At 51.1% G+C, this 20,283-nt stretch overlaps 2 protein-coding genes across 5 annotated transcripts in view; both read left to right on the forward strand.

The window, feature by feature from the left end:
* The window catches only part of DDB1 (damage specific DNA binding protein 1), a 29,196-nt gene extending 13,387 nt beyond the window's left edge, over positions 1–15,809 (forward strand). The window contains exons 13-27 of the mRNA XM_046643752.1: positions 1,618–1,796; positions 1,894–2,057; positions 2,137–2,244; positions 2,403–2,610; positions 3,706–3,801; positions 3,908–4,019; positions 4,976–5,099; positions 5,448–5,612; positions 6,332–6,426; positions 11,829–11,999; positions 12,368–12,477; positions 12,765–12,934; positions 13,162–13,264; positions 14,297–14,420; positions 15,042–15,809. Of these exons, the coding sequence (XP_046499708.1) occupies positions 1,618–1,796; positions 1,894–2,057; positions 2,137–2,244; positions 2,403–2,610; positions 3,706–3,801; positions 3,908–4,019; positions 4,976–5,099; positions 5,448–5,612; positions 6,332–6,426; positions 11,829–11,999; positions 12,368–12,477; positions 12,765–12,934; positions 13,162–13,264; positions 14,297–14,420; positions 15,042–15,125 (2,013 nt within the window). The 3' untranslated portion in view covers positions 15,126–15,809. The remainder of the gene's footprint in view (positions 1–1,617; positions 1,797–1,893; positions 2,058–2,136; positions 2,245–2,402; positions 2,611–3,705; positions 3,802–3,907; positions 4,020–4,975; positions 5,100–5,447; positions 5,613–6,331; positions 6,427–11,828; positions 12,000–12,367; positions 12,478–12,764; positions 12,935–13,161; positions 13,265–14,296; positions 14,421–15,041) is intronic.
* A 3,223-nt stretch (positions 15,810–19,032) lies between these two features.
* The window catches only part of VWCE (von Willebrand factor C and EGF domains), a 35,509-nt gene continuing 34,258 nt past the window's right edge, over positions 19,033–20,283 (forward strand). For all 4 annotated transcript variants that reach the window (XM_046642821.1, XM_046642823.1, XM_046642822.1 and 1 more), the window contains exon 1: positions 19,033–19,700. In XM_046642821.1, the coding sequence (XP_046498777.1) occupies positions 19,591–19,700 (110 nt within the window). In that variant the 5' untranslated portion in view covers positions 19,033–19,590. The remainder of the gene's footprint in view (positions 19,701–20,283) is intronic.

Below are 20,283 nucleotides of genomic sequence, written 5' to 3' on the forward strand. Positions count from 1 at the left end.
GTAATGCACACTTACTGTGTCATGGTGCTCCTGTGCCTGTATGACTGTTGGCAGCACTTTCCAGAGATTAGTGATTAGAACCACAGCTCTTCCTCTCTTCTGATCCTTACTGTAAATCCACCTGTGATATGGGGCTGGGTGGAGGTGTCAGATAGCCCCTTTGGCACTCATTAGCCATAAGGGCCTGATTTCTGAGCACCCTCCCAGCCCCTGGCAGACTTTTTTTTTTTTTTTTTTTTAAAGATTTTATTTTTTTCCTTTTTCTCCCCAAAGCCCCCTGGTACATAGTTTTGTATTCTTCGTTGTGGGTTCCTCTAGTTGTGGCATGTGGGACGCTGCCTCAGCGTGGTCTGAAGAGCAGTGCCATGTCCGTGTCCAGGATTCGAACCAACGAAACACTGGGCCGCCTGCAGCGGAGCGCGCGAACTTAACCACTCGGCCACGGGGCCAGCCCCTCCTGGCAGACTTTTTAAGTTGGGAGTGACGCCTGATGTTCTTTATGTTTTGCACACTTTCCTCACCATTTGAGCTGTTGTCTCCTGGCCAGGGTCAGTGTTTGCCAGTGGCAGGTGTAGCACTGGAATGCTTGAGGGTTAATCTGCCGTCTCCATCTTTTATCTAGGCTGGTCATTTAGCCAGCGGGCAGTGGTGGATTTGGTAAGGGTCTGTCCACTCTGCAAGGAAGGTTCTGTCGTTTGTGGACCAAGTGTAGGATGTGCCCAGACACTGACTCATTTCTTTGTCAGTGTTTTCTAATTAGTGGCTTGAAGACTGGTATCAGTTCACGTATCTATTATTGACGGGCTTTCCTCCTTAAATATGAACTCAATTTTGATAGGTAAGATGAATCGAAACCTGGCCGTGTCATCAGTCTGCATTTTCTTCTAAAATTTCAATGATGAAATAAATTTATAAAATGTTTCAATGCAATTTTGTAGGCTTCACTAAAGAATTTTGCAGGGCCGGCCCTTGGCCGAGTGGTTAAGTTCACAGGCTCCCCTTCAGTGGCCCACGGTTTCGCTGGTTCGGATCCTGGGCGTGGACATTCCACTGCTCGTCAGGCCATGCTCAGGTGGTGTCTCACACAGCACAGTCAGAGGCACTCACAACTAGAACGTGCAACTATATACTGGGGGCTTTGGGGAGAAGGAAAACAAAAGAAAGAAAAAGAAGATTGGCAACAGATGTTAGCTCAGGTGCCAATCTTAAAAAAATGAAATTAAATAAAAAGAATTTTGCATAATTTTAATGATTCATGCACAGTAAAGAACTTGGGTATTTTAGAGGTCTGGTTTTGGCACTGAGAAACACTGCTAGCCTGGTAGCCACAGGACCTTACTCCATTGATACCTCTCCAGAGGATGCAGTCTGTCACCGAAGCCTTAATCAGAGTGAAGTAGACCTTTTTTTCTAGCTTGTAAGTATGAAAGCTATAAGCTGCTTTAAGCCATTCTTCAGGGTTCCAACTAAAAATGCGTGTCATTGCAGGACTTTGGGAAATAGACGTATATGGCAGAAGAGGACATACGTAGCTGATTCTTAGGGCAGCATTTACCACCCCCCCGCTCCTGTGTAGATCCCTGCAGGTGCTTGGAGTCCTTGCTCTTCTCTCTGTAGATCACTTCAGCATCTGTGAGGTTGGTCTCTCAAGAACCCAAAGCTCTGGTCAGTGAATGGAAGGAGCCTCAGGGCAAGAACATCAGTGTGGCCTCCTGCAACAGCAGCCAGGTAGTGGTGGCCGTGGGAAGGGCCCTCTACTACCTGCAGATCCATGCTCAGGAGCTGCGACAGATCAGGTGTGTGTTTATCTGTTTGCTGGTTCTTCCCTCCCCTGTTCTCTGGGACTTCTTTGATCCTTGGATTCCTTCCTCTGCCGTATTCCTCTTTGTTCAGCCACACAGAGATGGAACACGAAGTGGCCTGCTTGGACATCACCCCATTAGGAGACAGCAACGGGCTGTCCCCTCTCTGTGCCATTGGCCTCTGGACAGACATCTCGGCCCGCATCTTGAAGCTGCCCTCTTTTGAACTACTGCACAAAGAGATGCTGGGTGGAGGTATGGATCTTTTAGGGACCTGGGTTGGGCTCAGAGTTGGAATGTGGAACAACACTTTAATGTTATCCCTTTCCCACAGAGATCATTCCTCGTTCCATCCTGATGACCACCTTTGAGAGCAGTCACTACCTCCTTTGTGCCTTGGGAGATGGGGCACTTTTCTACTTTGGGCTCAACATTGAGACAGGTGAGGACAGCACTTGGAGTGAGGGGCTCTTTGAAAAATAAGGAGTACTAGCGTTGCAGAGTCCTTGGCCTCAGGGAACTGCTTTGAACCTTCACAACCCAGTTCTTTGTCCTGTTTCCTTTCCTTCCTTCTTTCTCCTGATGCCATTCTTTCTGTAGGCCTGTTGAGCGACCGTAAGAAGGTGACTCTGGGCACCCAGCCCACGGTATTGAGGACTTTCCGTTCTCTTTCTACCACCAACGTCTTTGCTTGCTCTGACCGCCCCACTGTCATCTACAGCAGCAACCACAAATTGGTCTTCTCCAATGTCAACCTCAAGGAAGTGAACTACATGTGTCCCCTCAACTCAGATGGCTATCCTGACAGGTGAGCCTCTTTTTCTTTCTTCAGCAAGAGCCATTGATTGAGGGCATCCTGATGTTTTCCTCAAACACCTCCCCTCCAGCTGTTTCCTAGTCTCAAAGTCAGTAAATAGCTGACAGGGGAAGTGTGGAGCAGATGTTCTCAGGTCTGGCTACCCAGTAGAAGTACCTGGGAAGCTTTTTAAAAAGTACAGATTTATTTTTTTTTGAGGAAGATTAGCCCTGAGCTAACATCTGCCACCAATCCTCCTCTTTTTGCTGAGTAAGATCGGCCCTGAGCTAACATCTGTGCCCATCTTCCTCTATTTTGTATATGGGATGCCTACCACAGCATGGCTTGATAAGCACTGCGTCGGTCCACACCCGGGATCCAAATTGGCAAACCCTGGGCCGCTGAAGCGGAGCATGAGAACTTAACCGTCACGCCACTGGGCTGGCCCCAAAAGTACAGATTTTTTTCAGTCTTTCTCAGATGCTGATTCAGTAGATCTGGGGTTGCGCCTTAGAATTTGTATTTTAAGCAAACCTCTCAGGTAACTTAAATGATTAGTCAAGTTTCAGAACCCCTGATTTAGAGATCATTATGTAGTCCCCTGGAGCAGGGGTTCTCAAAGTGTGGTCCCCCACCAGCAGCCACAGTATGACTGGGGAACTCATTAGAAATGTAAATTCTTAGGGCTGGCCCCGTGGCGTAGTGGTTGAGTTTGGAGGACTCTGCATCGCTGGTTCAGGTTCCAGGTTTGGATCCTGGGCGTGGACCTACACTATTTGTTAGCCATGCTGTGGTGGCAACCCATATATAAAGTGGCGCAAGATCGGTACAGATGTTAGCTCAGAGCTAATCTTCCTCAGAAAAAAACAAAAACCTCAGTCTAGGTCCACCTAGACCAGTTAAATAAGAGAATCTCTGGGGTGGAACCAGGCATCAGAATTTGTGGTCTGCCCAGCTTATTTTTAGCATAGAGTCAAAGCTGAGAACCTCTGCCCTGGAGTAAGCCAGTGTAATTCTGCCTTATTTTTCCTCCACTAATGGAGTTGCCTCATAGAATCCTTTCTTTCCTTGGGTCCACTCAGTCTAAACCCAGACCCTTCTTTCCAGCCTGGCACTGGCCAACAACAGCACCCTCACCATTGGCACCATCGATGAGATCCAGAAGCTGCACATTCGCACAGTTCCCCTCTACGAGTCTCCCAGGTGAGGGCAGGGTAGGTGATGATGGGAGTGGTGCTCATGTGGGAATTAGAGTGGAGCGCTTCCAACGTTTTCTGAGAGGCACCGTTGTGCTATACTTGCTCTACAGGAAGATCTGCTATCAGGAAGTGTCTCAGTGCTTTGGGGTCCTCTCCAGCCGTATTGAAGTCCAGGACACAAGTGGGGGCACAACTGCTCTGAGGCCCAGTGCCAGCACCCAGGTGAGAAAGATGGTGTGAGAATAGGCTGTAGGACTCGAAGGGTCCAGTAGGAAACATGTCCCACTTTGCAGGCCGTACGGTCTCATAGCCACTCACTCCTGCCCTTAGGAAAGCAGCCACGGACAACAGGTGGGCATAGCTGGGGTCCAGCACAACTTCGTTTATAGAGACAGGCAGTGAGCTGAATTTGGCCTCCTCCTTGGAGGGTGAGGAGAATTTGAGATGAGCGCGGCCAGCAGTGGTTTTGCTTCTCGGTAGCCTTGCAGGATGAACAGTTCCTTTTCTCTCTTCATCGGTTTGGGTGGGGGCAGTGTAGCATCATAGGTAAGGGCGTGGGATTTGGAGTCTCCCGGAACTGGCTTCAGGGATTATTGCTAGCTGTGTGATCTTGGGCAAGTGTAAACTTGAATTTTCTCCTCTGCAAAACGAGGCTGATGATAAGACACTTTACAGCTGCACTTAACAATAGACTTGAGTGGAGATGTTAGCTGGCCATTGTATTCCGTGCATTCTCTCTCTTTCTTGCTCCCAAACGTTTGTGATAGGACTTCTCTTAATCCAGAGTAGAAGGTCTTCATGGTTTTCTTTTTATTTGAAGTGCTCCCCTGCTCTTCCCGTTGAGAGAGGTGGAGTCTGTCACTTTATTAGGTCGCCTGAGTTTCTCCTTAGCTTTGCTTGATTGACTTGGCATCCCTGTTTTAATGATCTTTACTGACCTTGAGATTCTTGTGTTTTGGACTGCTCTGTCAGTTCCATATGGAGTTTGGATCCTTATCCTCAGTCCCTGTATCCTCTCTGAAGCCCTCTGTTCTTCAGGCTCCGCTCGAGCTGCCAACCTTCAGTTTTCCTCATTCAGACTTAGCCTCTGTTTCCTGATCCTGACTGATCCCCTCACACTGATGTTCCCGGCACCTGTTCGGCTTTTGAGAGGGGTGACGTGTTCTCTCTGTTCTCAGGCCCTGTCTAGCAGCGTCAGCTCCAGTAAGCTGTTCTCCAGCAGCACAGCCACTCACGAGACCTCCTTTGGAGAAGAGGTGGAGGTGCATAACCTCCTGATCATTGACCAGCACACCTTCGAAGGTGCAGATGAGCTCCTCCAGTCACTTTGTGCCTGTGTCATCCCTAATTCAGGCTGTCCTGGGCTCTGATATATTCCAAAGTTTGGTGGACAGTGTGGCAGCCCATGCTAGGAGGAGAAGAAAGGAGGGGTGGGACCTCTGAGTTGGCTGTGAGGCCAGAGTACTGAGCCTTCTCATATGAGTTTAGGCTGGTGAGGGATGGACAGTCTGAGGAGACAGGAACAGCAGGAGGCGAGTACTGTCGCCTCCTGGACTCGGCTTTGAGCTGAGCTGTCGGCCTCACAGAAGTACAGGACTACCTGTGCCTGGGGATCCTCAGCCACTCACCTCTCTACTACTCTCCTTCTAGTGCTTCATGCCCACCAGTTTCTGCAGAACGAGTATGCCCTCAGCCTGGTCTCCTGCAAGTTGGGCAAGGACCCCAACACGTACTTCATTGTGGGCACAGCCATGGTGTATCCCGAGGAGGCGGAGCCCAAGCAGGGTCGGATTGTGGTCTTTCAGTATTCGGATGGTAAGTGGGCACAGTCTCCAGATTCTGTGAGCTTGGAAATTCTAGGAAAGTAAGCAGACTGTTTTAGCTATCAGAGTCTCAGTTAAGCAGTAGGAGAAGTTGGGTTAATTGCTGTGACTACAAGACATTCTCTTCCTTCCTCCCAAGCTGTTGATGGTCTGAATGCGTTTCCGAGCGCGTGAGCAGAGGCACAAGTAAAATCTAGCATGTTTCTTCCTTTTCTGCTCTTTGAAAGGAAGACAGAAAGGGGAGAGGTGAACAATGGCTAAGAAAACCTAGTGGCTAGAATCAGTTAGGAATCCTAGGTTCATTTTCCATTTGGTTGCTCAGCTGTTTAGGTCCTCTTTCAGTGTCAGGAGTTTGAGTTCATTTCTGTATCTTTTCTCATTTGCCCTACTAAAGAGGTTCTAAAGCCCAGCTATCAGCGCAGAAATCTCAGATCAGCTGGCTGAGATGGAATTTGGTCCCATCTTGAGGGAGAGCTAAAGTTTCAGGGTGCAGGCAGATCTTGGGCACTGTCTGGAATCACTGCACGTTACCTTGGGGCTCATACTTCTGGTGGTGGTTAACTCCAGAATACACTGACTCTCTATCTCCTGCTTTCAGATGAGTGGTTTTTTGGGACAGGAATTAGAGCCAGAGGGGAAATCAGGGTTCATTTGATCACTTTAAAGTGTGGACTCAGAAAGGAGACTCAAGAATATCTTTTTTCCCTCCAGGAAAACTACAGACTGTGGCTGAAAAGGAAGTGAAAGGGGCTGTGTACTCTATGGTGGAATTTAACGGGAAGCTGTTAGCCAGCATCAATAGCACGGTGAGGCCCACTCCACTTGGTGTTATACCTTAGGTTGCACACCATTGTCCACAGAGCATGTCTCCCTTATGTATCCTGGGGCTGCATGTGTGTCAGATTTTAAGGATAACAAAGTAGTGGGAATGGAGGATGGAGCTGGGAATCTGGGGAACTCCGGTTGGACCAGGCATTAGACTTGGTTACATGAACCCCCATGCATATCAGATTCTAAGTGCGGTGGGGACTGAGAAAGGGGTAAGAGCTGTGGCCCCAGCACTCGGTGTGTCATGACATGAGAATATTTCATCAGTATGAAACAAAATGAGCCAAACTGCATTATCCTAAGTACATCCCTGAAATACTAGTCCTGGGAAATATTCCACTTCTCTTCTGCCATGACCCCACCTCCTCCCTTGCAAAAAAACTTTTAAAAATAAATTTCATGGGGCTGGCCCAGTGGTGTAGTGGTTAAGTTCATGTAACCTGTTTCTGCGGCCTGGGGTTTCGCTGGTTTGGATCCTGGGTGTGGACGTGGCACCGCTCATCAGACTATGCTGAGGCATCATCCCACATAGGACACCCAGAAGGATCTACAACTACAATATACAGCCATGTACTGGGGGGCTTTGGGCAGAAGAAGAAGAAGGAAGAAAAAAGAAAAGACTGGCGATAGATGTTGGCTCAGGTGCCAATCTTTAAAAAAAATAAAATAAATTTCATGGTCAAATACATTTAGGAAATGGTATATCCTGATCCCCTTGGAGCTTCACAGTGCATCGCAGCATTTTAAGGTCCTGAGAAGATAAAAGATGCATGACTTACATACTTTAAATTGAGAGTTTCTAGTCATTCGGTCATTCATTCGTTCATTCAAAAAATATTAATTGAACTCTTGTAGTGTGCCAGGCACTGTTTTGGTAGTTGGGATATAGCAGTAGGCAAAATGGTTAAAGAGCTGTCCTTCTGAGGCTTGTGAACAGAGTACGTACATATACTCGAGATGCTGAGAAACACACGGTGAGAAATAAAAATGGGGCAAGGAGCTGGAGGAGTGCAGGCTGAGCACGGGTGGTGGGGCGTTGCTATTTCATCACCTAGTCAGACAGTCCTGCTGATAGAATGACATTTGGCGGGTTCCTGAAGGAAGGGAGGGAGAAAGCCATGTGCATGTCTGGGAGAAGACGAGTGCAAGGAGTCAGAGGCAGGGCTGGCCTGGTGTCTGCCCAGGAGTGCGCTGGTAGGGGTGGGAGATAATGCAGAAGCAGCTCCCGGGCTGGAATGGGCAGAGCCTGGTAGGCTGGTTGAGGACTTTGGTTTTACTCTGGAGGGTTTGAGCAAATGAGGGACACGACTGGACTTATATTTTGAAAAGATCATTTCAGATCTTGGAAAAGCTATGGGGGGAACCAAGGGTAGAAGCAGTGAGGTCAGGAAGGAGGCTCCTGTGATGACTGGCGGCGGTGGCTGAGAGCCGTGTGCTGTCGGGCGAGGTGGGGAAGGCAGATTCTGTGAATGCCAGGATTGAGGTGTAAGGGAGTAAAGGGCCCAGCGTTTGGCCTGAGCAACAGGCAGGATGGCCTTGCCATTTACTGAGGGGAGAGGATTGTGAGTGGTGCAGGTTTGGAGGGTAAAGGGAAACTGGTTTTTAGCTCCATACCGACCGGTTTTCCAACTGTCCAGCTTTTAACTGAGTGTCCTGTAATTTGATTCAGTTCTGATGTGGACTACCCAGAGTTAGTATTAGACTTAACAGGTTTAAGGGTGCCGTCCCACAAGACTGCCCTCACTTCACATGCCAGTCCCAAGTAGTGGGTCCCCAGGGTCCCCAGACTTCCATCTAGCTTGGCTGTGAAGTTGTAGGGAGTTGTGGGAACCCCCTCTCAGCTTTGATAATTTGCTGTAATGGTTCACAAAACTCAAGGAAACATTTATTTACATTTACTGGTTTATTATAAAGGATATAAATGAACATCCAGATAAAGAGGTACATAGGGTGAGGTCCAGAAGGGTCCTGAGTGCAGAGCTCCTGTCCACTTGGAGTTGAGGTGCCCTAGGCGCACAGTATGTGGGTGTGTTCACCAGCCTGAGAGCTCTGAACCCTGGAGTGTAGGGATTTTTATGGAGGCTTCATCACGTAGGCATGATCGATTATTAACTCAGTCTCCAGTCCCTTTTTCCTCCCTGGAGGAAAGTTCCAAGCTTCTAATCATGCCTGGGTCTTTCTGGTGACCAGCACCCATCCTGTATCCAGGAGCCAAGAGTCACCCCATTAGGACCAAAAACTTCTATCACCCAGGAAATTATAAGGGGTTTAGGAGCTCTATCTATGTCAGGAACTGGGGGCAGAGACCAGATACATGTTTCTTAGCTATGTCACGTGGGGGACACCAGAGGTTTGGTTTTGGACATACCAAGTTTCAGTCATCTTAGTGAGTATGTCAGGTAGGTAGCTGGATGAGAGAAGTATGGAATCCAGGCAGGAGGTAGGCTGGAGATAACAGTGTGGCAGTTACCAGGTGGCATTTAAAGTGAAAAGTCAGGATGAGGTCACCTAAGGTCACGTACCTGCTGAGAGTGGATAGAGAAGAGATCTGAAGACTGGCCCTGGGGCCCTCCACCTTTAAAATTGGGGCGATAAGGATGATCCAGGCAGTTAGAGAAAAGGTGACAGGTGAGGTAGGAAAGGAACCAGGAGAGAGAAGTGTTCTGGAAGCCAAGCAGGAGGGAATAGGTAAGCTGCTAGTCTGCCGGTAGGTTGGGTAACAAACAAGGAAAGAATTGACCATTGGTTTAGCAACATGGAATTCTGTGGTGACCTTGACCAGAGCTCTTTTGATTGACAGTTGGGGATGGAAACTGATTGAAGAGAGATCAGCCAGGCCTAGGAGAGGACAGCTACCATCAGAAAACCCTTTGGGGGAGTTTTGCAGTAAAGGAGAAGTGAGGAAAGGGGTGACTACAGGGGAACATTGGACAGGAGAGTGTGTGATTTTCCAGGCTCGGAGGTACTGCTACAGTTTCCATGCTGATGGGAATGGTGGGGAGAGGAGAATTGCTGGAGCCGTGTTTTTGAATGGGCAAGAGGGCAGTGGGATCTAGTGCACAGAGTTGGCCTCAGATGGTAGAAGCACGTGGAACTCCTCTTCTGGTTGTGTCCATCCTCTCTGTGAGTGGAGTGACTGAGAGGACGGATGGCAGACTAGAGATTTGAGGAGAGTGGAGGAGGTGTGAACTCATTGTTTCAGGGCCTGAATTGTAATGGACTGGGAAAAGGCAGTTGCTAAGAAGTCTAAGAGCCCACTGTCAGTGAGTGGTCCCGAGTTTAAAGTAAGGCCCGTCTTCCTAGTTGGTTGTTCTTCTTCAGCTGTAGTTAGATTAGAATTTCACCACAGTCTGATTTTGTCAGGTGAGCGTGATCAAGGGAGTCGAGCACCTGTAAGAGAGTGCTATGGTGATAGACCCTGGACATCTGAGAAAGGTGAAACAGGACACAAGATCCAGAGTTGTTTTTAATGACAGGCTCTAAGGGGTGACCGTAGGAATGGGCAAGTTAAGTGGGGAAGGGGGGTCAAAAATGGGAAGAACAGGATAGTGGAAGGGTCTTCTCTGTAGGTATGAAAATCTCCAGGCATTAACAGGACTGTCGTGTGGGAGGGAGAGTTGGCGAGGTGTAGATGGCTGCTTCAGCGGGTGGGAGTGTGAACTTAGGGAAGCCTGAAACGGCAGGCAGGCCAGGTGGTGCACTGAAGTCTCTCCTTCTTCCAGCCCCAGTGGTACGAGGGACAGTGGGAGAGAAGATGGCCGAGTTGAGAGGCCTCAGGGCCCTCATGAAAGCTCCACGTTTCAGTTAGAGTAACAAGGGAGCAGCGAGAGAGCAGGCTGCCCGTGACTGCTGCCTGTGTTCCAGGGTACAGTGAACAGATGCAGGAGTTGGGAGGGGTTGGTGTGAGGTCAGATTAGGAGACGTCTAGTGCATTGCTGTCTAATAGAAATATCATAGGAGCCATGCGTGTAATTCTAAACTTTCTAGTAGCCACAGGAATAAAAGTAAAAAGAAGCAAGTGAAATTAACTTTACTAGTGTGTTTTTTGTAACCCAATAGATCTAGAATATTTCAACATGTAATCAGTATAAGAAAATTATTAGTGAGATATTTTACTTTTTTTTTATATTAAGACTTCAAAATCTGCTGTGTTTTTTACGCTTACAGCACATCTCAGTTTGGGCTAGCCACGTTTCAGGTGTTTTGTAGCCACATGTGGCTCGTGGCTGCCATATTGGACAGCAGAGATCTAGAACCTGTTGGGTTGAGAGTAGGAGCCTTGGGATTTTGGTGGTGTCTGACCTTGGTCTTGACTATCTCCATGGCACGTAGGGAGGCTGAGAGTGTGGAGAGGAAGGGGTGGGGAGGGGTGTGTTGCCAGGAGCATGTGGAGCTCTTGGCCCTTCTTTACTCCACTCGTGGAGGTGTGGAGGCCCAGCAAGGCTGAGCTTACCCAAAGATGAGGTGTTGTGGGTACCCTCCACCCTCCCGTTGTAATTATTACAGGTGACTCTTGGAGTACACACCTTTGGGGCTAGGGTTCTTTGGGGACATCTCAAGAAATCATGGTCTCATATGTTCTGTCCAGGACTTTCTCTGTGTGCAGAGGCCATGGGGGGAGCCACCTGGACCCTGAAAGGTCTGCCAGGGCGGGCTTTTCCAGGGAGTTGTCTGTCTGCCTTGGGACCGGTTTGTGCCGAGTATCTGTCCTTCTGTCCGCAGATGATAAAGCATCTTCATTTGTTTGGAGATGTGGTGGACACTGAAGAAACACTGCAGCAGAGGAAAAAAAAAAAGTCCTTTTCCCTTTTGGGTGGAGGGGTGGTCACAGACTCTAGTGCTCTAGAGTCCTTTAGTTATTGGACAGCATTTTTTTCTGCTGGACTTTCCTTTCCGTTGTCTCTGCTCACTGGGTTCACATCAGAGGTTCCAGGAATGTACGCGTTTTGAGAGGGCTTCAGGAAAGGCAGTTTGTTGGGGGGTGATCTTGTTGCTGATCTGATCAGGAATTGGAGATGGGTCTTCTCTTCCAGAGAGATTTCTGTGGGTCAGTTGCCAAACTTCAGTCCTAAGAGGACCATCTTTTGTCATATCCATAGTATTACTTGCGTTACTATTTGGTTAATATTTGTCTTTATACTGACTCATTTTTTATGTAAAGGAAAACTTTGTATTATTAGTTTCATGTGCTTGCTCTATTTTCATATTTCATAAATATATAAAACTAAAATAAAAAATGTCCATCAAGTCCTACATCACACCATTTCACATCCCGTGTTACACTGTGGTAAGTGGTGCTGCAGATGGAGGATAGGGGAAGGGGGCAGTCGTTCTGAGAGGATCCGGGCCCCTCGGGCTGAGACGGGCTCCGCCCTCCCAGGTGCGGCTTTACGAGTGGACGACAGAGAAGGAGCTGCGCACGGAGTGCAATCACTACAACAACATCATGGCCCTCTACCTGAAGACCAAGGGCGACTTCATCCTGGTGGGCGACCTGATGCGCTCCGTGCTGCTGCTCGCCTACAAGCCCATGGAGGGAAACTTCGAAGAGGTAGTTGGGGGGTGGGGCAGACTTCTTGCTTCAGCCGGGACCCTGCACGTGTTTCTGTGCTGGTGAGGAGTAATCAAGCCCCGTGGGGCAGAGGTGTTTTCCCTGGAGCGTACGTTCTGCATCGATGAAGTATTTCTAGAGACCCCCAACTTCACCTCTGAGTGGGCTCCATTTCTGGGCAATTGCACCAAAAGGGCTGTGCTGGCCAGAGGTAGGGGGAGAGCACCTGGAGTGGCAGTCGTTAGTCATGGGCCCGTATCTTCTGCAGGGCAGGCTCTTGGCTTCTGGCTAAAGGAAGACGAGTCCCAGAACTGGCTTCTGTGCAGACTGCTGACTTTATTTTCTTATTGCACCTTATCTGTTTTAAGATTGCTCGAGACTTTAACCCCAACTGGATGAGTGCTGTGGAAATCTTGGACGATGACAATTTCCTGGGGGCTGAAAATGCCTTTAACTTGTTTGTGTGTCAGAAGGATAGGTGAGTGGCCAGCTATGGGAATGCGGGGCTGGGCCGGAGCCCCTGGGTCTCTGGCGAATGAGGACGTTGGGTGCTCTCTCAGGCTCGGGTGCTCCTTCACAGAGGTAGAGATTTTCATGAGAGCATCAGAGGCCATAAAAATGACCCTCTTAGACCAGCTTCTCTGCTGTGGAGTGTGTGGGTTCACCAGGGAAGCTTGGCACATGGTGTCCACTGCATGTGGTCCTTGTCGGGGCCTCGTGATGGGGACAGGAGGTTTTGGTGGTGAGTCTCACACTGCTTTTCAGCGCTGCCACCACTGATGAGGAGCGGCAACACCTTCAGGAGGTCGGGCTCTTCCACCTGGGCGAGTTTGTCAATGTCTTTTGCCACGGCTCTCTGGTTATGCAGAATCTGGGTGAAACTTCCACCCCCACACAGGGCTCGGTCCTCTTCGGCACCGTCAATGGCATGATTGGTAAGGTTGATCGCTGCAGGGCCACTTCCACACAGGCCTCCTTCCTGGGAGCACCATTCTGAGGGATGAGGGAGAGCAATTGGACACGATCTAGGAGCTTACTAGAGGAGGCTGCGGCCAGCTTGTCCCTCCTTGTGCTGCTTTCCTGGGCGGCCCTTGGTAGAAAGTGCTCACTCGCTATGGGCTCTGGAGCACTCTGCAGTTCACTGTTCCCTTTGCTTCTTCAGGGCTGGTGACCTCACTGTCAGAGAGCTGGTACAACCTCCTGTTGGACATGCAGAATCGACTCAATAAAGTCATCAAAAGTGTGGGCAAGATCGAGCACTCCTTATATCCTTCCCAGAGGCATCCCTTTGCTGGGAAGCATGACCTGGGATGGGCAGAGAGCTGTATTACCCTAAGCTGCTCCTGGAATCCGCTGTCTGTTCAGGAAATGTCTTGACTAGTTCCTGTGGGGAACAGGCTTTTTCTTTTTACATTTTCTTAGGGAAAATTTCCAACACACAGTAGTAGAGCAGTATAATGAATTCCCATGTCCTTATCACCCAGCTTCACCTGGTTCACCTTGAACACGTACATGATGTTCCTGAAATGGTCTGCCTCTGGCCTTCCTGGTGTTGCACGTCAACCAGTAAGGTTAGATCACAAGATGGGAACATCTTTTCAGAGGTCTTGTCTGGGCAGCAGTGTCTGAGGACCCTTGCTAGAGGCTAGCAGAGGAGGGGAAAAGTGAAGAAGCCAGAAACTCCAGAAGCCCAGGGATCAGCCCCCAAGGACACCCAGGAGCCAGGTGCTGCTGGAAGTTTGTTTGTTGCGGGAAATGTCAAAAGCCCTCCCCAGGGGTGAAGCGAGAGGGCTCTGACGACGGTCAGTCTGAGGCTGGTCAGGCTCTGTTACAAGGCGGCATGGCCCAGCTGTAGCCGGGGAGGGAGGGGGCGCCTGACGTGGTGTCGGTTTGCTAACCAGCAGGACTTTGGGCATGCTTCTTGTCTCTCTGAGCCTCAGTGTATTCATCTGTGAAGGTCAAGGCTGGACCTGGAAGACCATTCTTCCCAGGCATGCACATCCGATTCACCTGGAGCACTTGTGGAAAACATCCATACATGTCCAGGCTCTACACGAAGAGAGTCTGATCTGTATTTTTAAAAATGTTATTTGGAGGACACCCCGGTTGAGAACCGTTGGATTAAGTAATAATTTTATATGTTTTCCAATTCCAAAAAGCAATGTGACTTGTCGGAACTGTTGTTTCCTGTTCTCTTCCTGATGATCGCTTTAGGTTGTGGTCTTGCGCAGACGTGGGAATGACTGAGGGTAAGGATATTTCCAAATAATCTTTCATTCCTTAACTCCCCTTTCCACCTGGAGATCCTTTCATACAGAGCGAAAGACAGAACCAGCCACAGGCTTCATCGATGGAGACTTGATTGAGAGTTTCCTGGATATCAGCCGGCCCAAGATGCAGGAGGTTGTGGCAAACCTACAGGTGAGCCGTGCGGTGTGTTCAGCTCTGGGCCAATTACACGAGTCCATGGCTGGGCCCCCCATGCCAGGACTCTGTCAGCTCCAGGGGCCTCCCCTCCTCGATGCCCAGATGCTGGCGGCCCTTTCTAAATATTCTACCCGCATGGGAAGGTGGAGTCGGAAGGCAAGGAGATGCAGCTGAGGCTCCTGGGTACCCACCAGGTGCTAGGTGCTGTAGTAGCAGCTTTGCCCACGTGACTTCTGTACTTAAACAACAAGGGCACATTCAGGCATGTCTAGGGTCTCTAGCAGACCCACCAGAGGGAGAGGCAGGGTCAGGTTCCTGCAAGGAAGAGAAATTTCCATAGTGCTGGAGTTTGGGGTACTGCTGACTGGAGATGGTGCCTGTGGGGGGTGTCCTGGAAGAGAGAGAAGTGTGCATCAGGTGGCAGCCTCTGAGCCAGCTCTGCGTCAGTAGACCTTGCTGACCTGTACCCCTGAAGAGAGATGTAGGCTGCTGCTGAGTCCTTCCTCCCCTTCATGGCAGTGGTGGAGCCAGGTGCCTCTGCTGTGGGCATCCCCTTCCCCAGGGGAGGGTGGGTGTCCTCTTGGCCCTCACAGTCCCCTTCTTTCCTCGTTACAGTATGATGATGGCAGTGGAATGAAGCGAGAGGCCACCGCAGACGACCTGATCAAGGTTGTGGAGGAGCTAACTCGGATCCATTAGCCAAGGGCAGGGATCCCCTTCCCCAGACCCTCCTGAAGGCTTTGCCCTCCTCCCCTCCCCCACCACTGTCTTCTCAGCCATGGGAAGCCTTTCCCCAAGCCAGCTGCCCCAGAAGCCACAGCCCACCCTTGTGGAAATGGGGATTTCTTAGAACTAAAACCGGTTCACTGGAGACCTGGGAATGGGCTGAAGGTGAAATATTTTCTCCCTGGATTTTTACCAGTCTCACCTAATTCCAGCCATCACCTTGGGCCACCAAGCCTTGATTGGTGTAACCAATTGTCCTCCTTCCAGGGAGGGGTTTTGCAGCTCTTTGGCTGAAAGGAAGCTCTGTGTGTGTGTGTGTCTCCCACACTCATGCATTGTCCTCTGCTGTCTTTTTTTTAGGTTGGGGATGTGGGAGGTGGTATGTAGGGGGAAGAGGGGCGGGAGGGGTTCATTGTCTTTGAAGTGAGAGCTTCCTTTTGCTTTCTTCTGTTGCCTCTGAGAGCTTTGGGTCTGGAGGCCTGACCGCCAGGCCATGGGCTGCCCGAGTATGAAACCTGGAGATGGTGGATGATCCCTAGGCCACAGCCTTTTTGTCTCTGGGGAACTGCTTTCTTCAGAGGAGGAGGAGGTGGGGGGACGTGATTTGGTGGTTAGTTTCTGAGTTTTACCAAATAAAGTAGAATCTAAGAAGAAAGAGCCATTGGTTTTGCTTTCTTCCTGCTGCCCAGCTCTCCAGCATCCCAGTCACACTGTGCCCAATTTCCTGCAAGCTCGTTTCCCTTCTTTCTGGCAGCTACTGCAGTCCCTTGTCCTTGCTGCTGGAACAGCTCCTCAAGCAGTGAGATGACACCTGAACCTCTCCTTTGCCATGTGATTGCTCTTGCTGGGATCCCAAGGAGTTTGGCTGTTAGGTTTTCAAAATTCAGTGGTCTTTGGTTGCCCTTGACTCTGTAGTCAACATTTGGTTCCTAGTTGCCTCTGTTAGTAACCTGCCGGGCTTGGGGGTCGCTTGGGTTGCCTTTCCTGACATTTTACAGCCAGATGTGTGTGCACCATCCAGCCAGCTTTCCCCCAGATGCTACTCCTTGGCCACGGCGAGTAGCTCCTCAGACACCTCCCGGCTTCCTGTTGCCACATGCCCTTTGGATTCTGATTTTATTTCCTCTGATTGAATCAAGTAAACCTTTGGTGGGAAAGTATAGGAGTAGGGCACATTGGGATTCACCCTCCTGTCCAGCAAACAGAGCCTGTCTTCTTTCAGCTCAGTGGGTCAGTGTCAGCCCACAGGCCCCCCCGTGGTCCAGTGGGAATAAAGACTGCTCTGTCCCAGCAGTGGACGGGGTTGATCCTAGGCATATTGGCTGGCTCCTTTAAGCCCAGCCTTTGATACAGTGTCAGGAAAATTGTGGTTTCAAGTTCAAACTGTGGTTTTGAGAGATTCTAGCTTAAAAGGAAAAGGGCAAGGAGGCATCTCTGCTTTGGGGGTCTTCTGGAGTAGGTCTCCTTACCTGGAGGCGTTCCTGGTGTTTCATTACTGCTCTCTTTCGCTTACTCCTGGGATTTCTGAGGGTAGGGGATAAGGGTCTTAAGGGAAAAGTAATCAGCGTCTCTCAAAAACCACGGTTTGAACTTGAAACTCAACACTGTGATTTGAGTTCTTCAAGTGATGGTTTGAATTGAAAAGACCTGCCCCTAGCCAGAGACCAGCTTTATTGAGGCAGGCAAGCAACGGTCTCCAGATTATGATTATTTTAAAAGTTTAATCCTAGATGAGAAGATTGACCATAAGGTGCCAAGGTCAGAAAGACAGAATGTGGTGGGATGATTATTCTGGTGCTTTTCAGTGGTCTGACCTGCAGCCGTGGAGACCTGCTACATGGAGTAGAAGGTTATTACTTATCAGTGGACTTATCGTCTGGACTTTGGAAGCAGGGGCGTCCTTGCAGGTTTTTGTTTCCTACAGTCTTGGGTATATTCAGGGTTGAATTCTAGCAAGCCTTTGGAAACTGATGTTCTGCTGCCACACTCCCACGTCTTCTCTTGAAAACCATTAATCACCTCTCCAGGGGTGAAAGGTTGCCTGTGGAGCTCTGCTACAGCCAGCTGGAGTGGCTCCTTTCCATGTAGGCGCTGACGAGCTTGCCTCACTCCAGGCCTCTGCACGAAGGGACCTTTGGGAGAATAATAGAAACACTGACTCATCCCATGACCGTTTGGAAGGGTCACAAGCCAGCGGCCTTCTTTCTGCAGCCAGCAACAACTCGGATCCTCCGCCTTTGGTGGAGGGTCCCTTTTGTTACTGAGGAGCCACAAGCCACAGAAGTGAGGAGGAAGCATTGAGGGACTGTACAAGGGATGTGCCCAAACTAGTCCTTGACGAGGAACAGCTTGATGCTAGAGACTGAGGGTCCAAACTTCGAAAAGCCTCGGGGTCAGACACACGAAAAGATAAGAAAAAGAAAATAGCAAAAGCCAAGCTAAAGAAGCAGACTCTTGCTGTGAGGAGCAAGGTGAATGCCCTAAGGTCAGAGAAGAAGGGGAAAGGGAAGAAAGGCCAGCAGCTGTTGAGCAAGCTGCTGCTTTCGAAATTCACCGGTAGGAATTTACTGCATCTTAAATACTAGCCTGCTCCTGAGGGTGGATGAGCATTCTCTTTAAGCACACAGTGGCATCTCAGCTATGCCAGCTGCTCACTGCACAATATGGAGCCAGCTTGCCAGAGTGACAGGGGTGAGGTGGAGGGGTGGGGCTGCACAAAGGGGTAGAGTCAGGTGTGCTGGAGTATGGGAGAAGATGGCACGAGGCGTGGCAGGTGTGCAAAAGGAAACCTCCGTGTAAATGTGGTGACAATTTGTGGGTGGTGTCCAGTGCCCAGAAGAAGAGTGCCTGCTTGACATCGAGTGGTGGTCCAGGTAAAAACCGTAAGGCCAAGGGTGCCATACATTTTGCAGGCCACGAGAAGGAAGGACTTTATGTTTATCCCTATTTTTGAATAATCCAAGGCAAGATTTCCGACCATGTGGACATTGAAGCACTTTATAAGCAACAGTGAGGGAGAGGGAGAAAGTGCACCTTCGGACGTTTGAGGCAAAAAGGAAAGATGTCCTGGGAGTCTGAGGGTCCTTAGGACTCAAAATGGCCATAAATATGGAAGTTGCATTCGTCTTACGACACGGAATATCTTGGTAACCTGCTTGCTGAGAGTCTGTCGCTTAGCTTAGAAGATGGATCAAAACTAACAACGTGAGATAACAGGGCTAAATTTGAACATCTGCAAAAACTCAGCCACATGGGTTCAAACTGAGCTTAGCAGCGTGTGTTTTAATAAACAACAACATAAAGACATGATAACAGAAAACACCTCAGGTTTTCCTTTACTGTGAACTCCGTGTTATGAGCTAACAGCATCAAGGGGTTGCCAAAAAAGCAAAGTAATATTAGGCTGTGTTAATGAAAGTATGATGTCTGGAAGGAAGGTGGCAAGAGGCCAGGCCACTCTTGGCATACCATGTTCGTTCGTGGCCACCAGTGTTAAGGACCTCAGTGACACAGGCTGGGTAGCCAGTGGGAGGGCAGCTGTAGAGGCAGACCAAGGCAACGAACCGGTTATTTAGCTAGGAGGTAAACACTTCCTAAAATGTAGTTGCTGGAAACTGGATGGCTGCCTTTTGACAGGTAGAGAGAGTCCCTTATCCCAGGAGGGTAGAATTTGGTCATCCTTTCAGCTTCCTCCCAGCTGGATGATCCAATTTCCACCCACCACCTGCTCACCACTCCCCTGCCTAACAGTCTCAGACTGGCCTGGGGCAGCTGCCGAAGGGGGCAAAGAGGAGCCTCTGCGTTCAAGACCGGCTGGTGCCCCCTGGACAGGGAGCAGGTGACCTGCACACCCAGGGTTAGGGTGCAGACCTGCTGGTAGGCTGGGGGCCGGCCTAGAAGTGCCCAGCAGAGAAACGTCTCAGCGTCCCACCTTCTCGTGACAAAACAGGCGTCTCGGGCTCCACCGAGACCAGCAATGCCCGGGGCGCGCAGCCTCCAGCGCCAGCCTGCTTCCCCGAGTCTCTCTCCTCCCCTGGCCTCAGTCTGACGCCCACAGCCCTTCGCAGGAAGCCGACTCCCAAACTCCGGCAGGGGGTGTGGGCCGAGGGCGAAACCCCGCCCCTAGGGGTCCCTGATCTTTGCCCCCGCCCAGGGCTCCGCGCCTCCCCAAGAGGCCATCTGCGCGCGGGCGGCGCTGCCTTTTGTGTGTTGGCTCTGAGGTGCCAGAGACCCCCACTCGCCGTCCGCCGCGTCCCCTCGCGGCCCCCGGCCCCTCCTCTCCGCGTCCCCAGGCCCCCTGCTCGGCTCCGCGTGCCAGCTCGGGGCTCGCTGGTTCGCTCCCCGCGGCGCCAGGAGGAGGGGCGAGGGGCCGCAGCCCCCTCCCCCGCGCGCGGCGCGGGAGCCCAGCTGAGCCTGGGGGGACCCGCCGCCGCCGGTCATGTGGGCCGGACTGCTCCTCCGGGCCGCCTGCGTCGCGCTCCTGCTGCCGGGGGCCCTGGCCCGAGGCTACACCGGGAGGAAGGCGCCCGGGCACTTCGCGGCCGAGAGGTAAGCGCCCCGCGCCCCTCCCCTGCCCTGCCGCGGGAGCGCTACCGGCGTGGAGGGAGCGGGGAGGCGCGGAGGGGCGCCCCGGAGCCGCCGGCAGCCGTGGGTCGGGGCTCCGCTCTAGGGCGCTGTCCGCGCGTGGTGCAGCCCAGGGGATCCGGACAAAGAGACAGCAGCTTGTGCTCTGGGAGGGTGTCCGTTCTGTGCCCCTGGCCGGGGCTGTCCTGATTGGGACCTGGCGGGGCCAGAGATCCAGACGCTGGGTGAGCCCATCCGAGACTGCCCTGGAGCGCGGACCCCTGGCGAGGGAAGCCCGGGACGTGCCTCCTGGTCTCCGGACCAGCTGGCTTTCGTTCGCGAACGTGCCGGTGGATCTGCCTTGGCAGTGCCTGGCCTCCCCCGCCGCACGGGCTGGAGCTGGGGGCTTTCCCGGTGTCCAGGCTCTGCGCATGCCATGGACCTTGGAACCGCTGGAGTCTCTCTGGGTTATGTTTCGGTTTCTTCCGCCTGTGTGTGCACGCGGGCGGGGGTGGGGTGTTTGCCCCTTTGCTCTCTCCGGATTGATGCCGCCCTCCCCTCGTGTCTC

Source organism: Equus quagga, chromosome 17 (genome assembly GCF_021613505.1).
Source record: "Equus quagga isolate Etosha38 chromosome 17, UCLA_HA_Equagga_1.0, whole genome shotgun sequence".
NCBI lineage: Eukaryota > Metazoa > Chordata > Mammalia > Perissodactyla > Equidae > Equus > Equus quagga.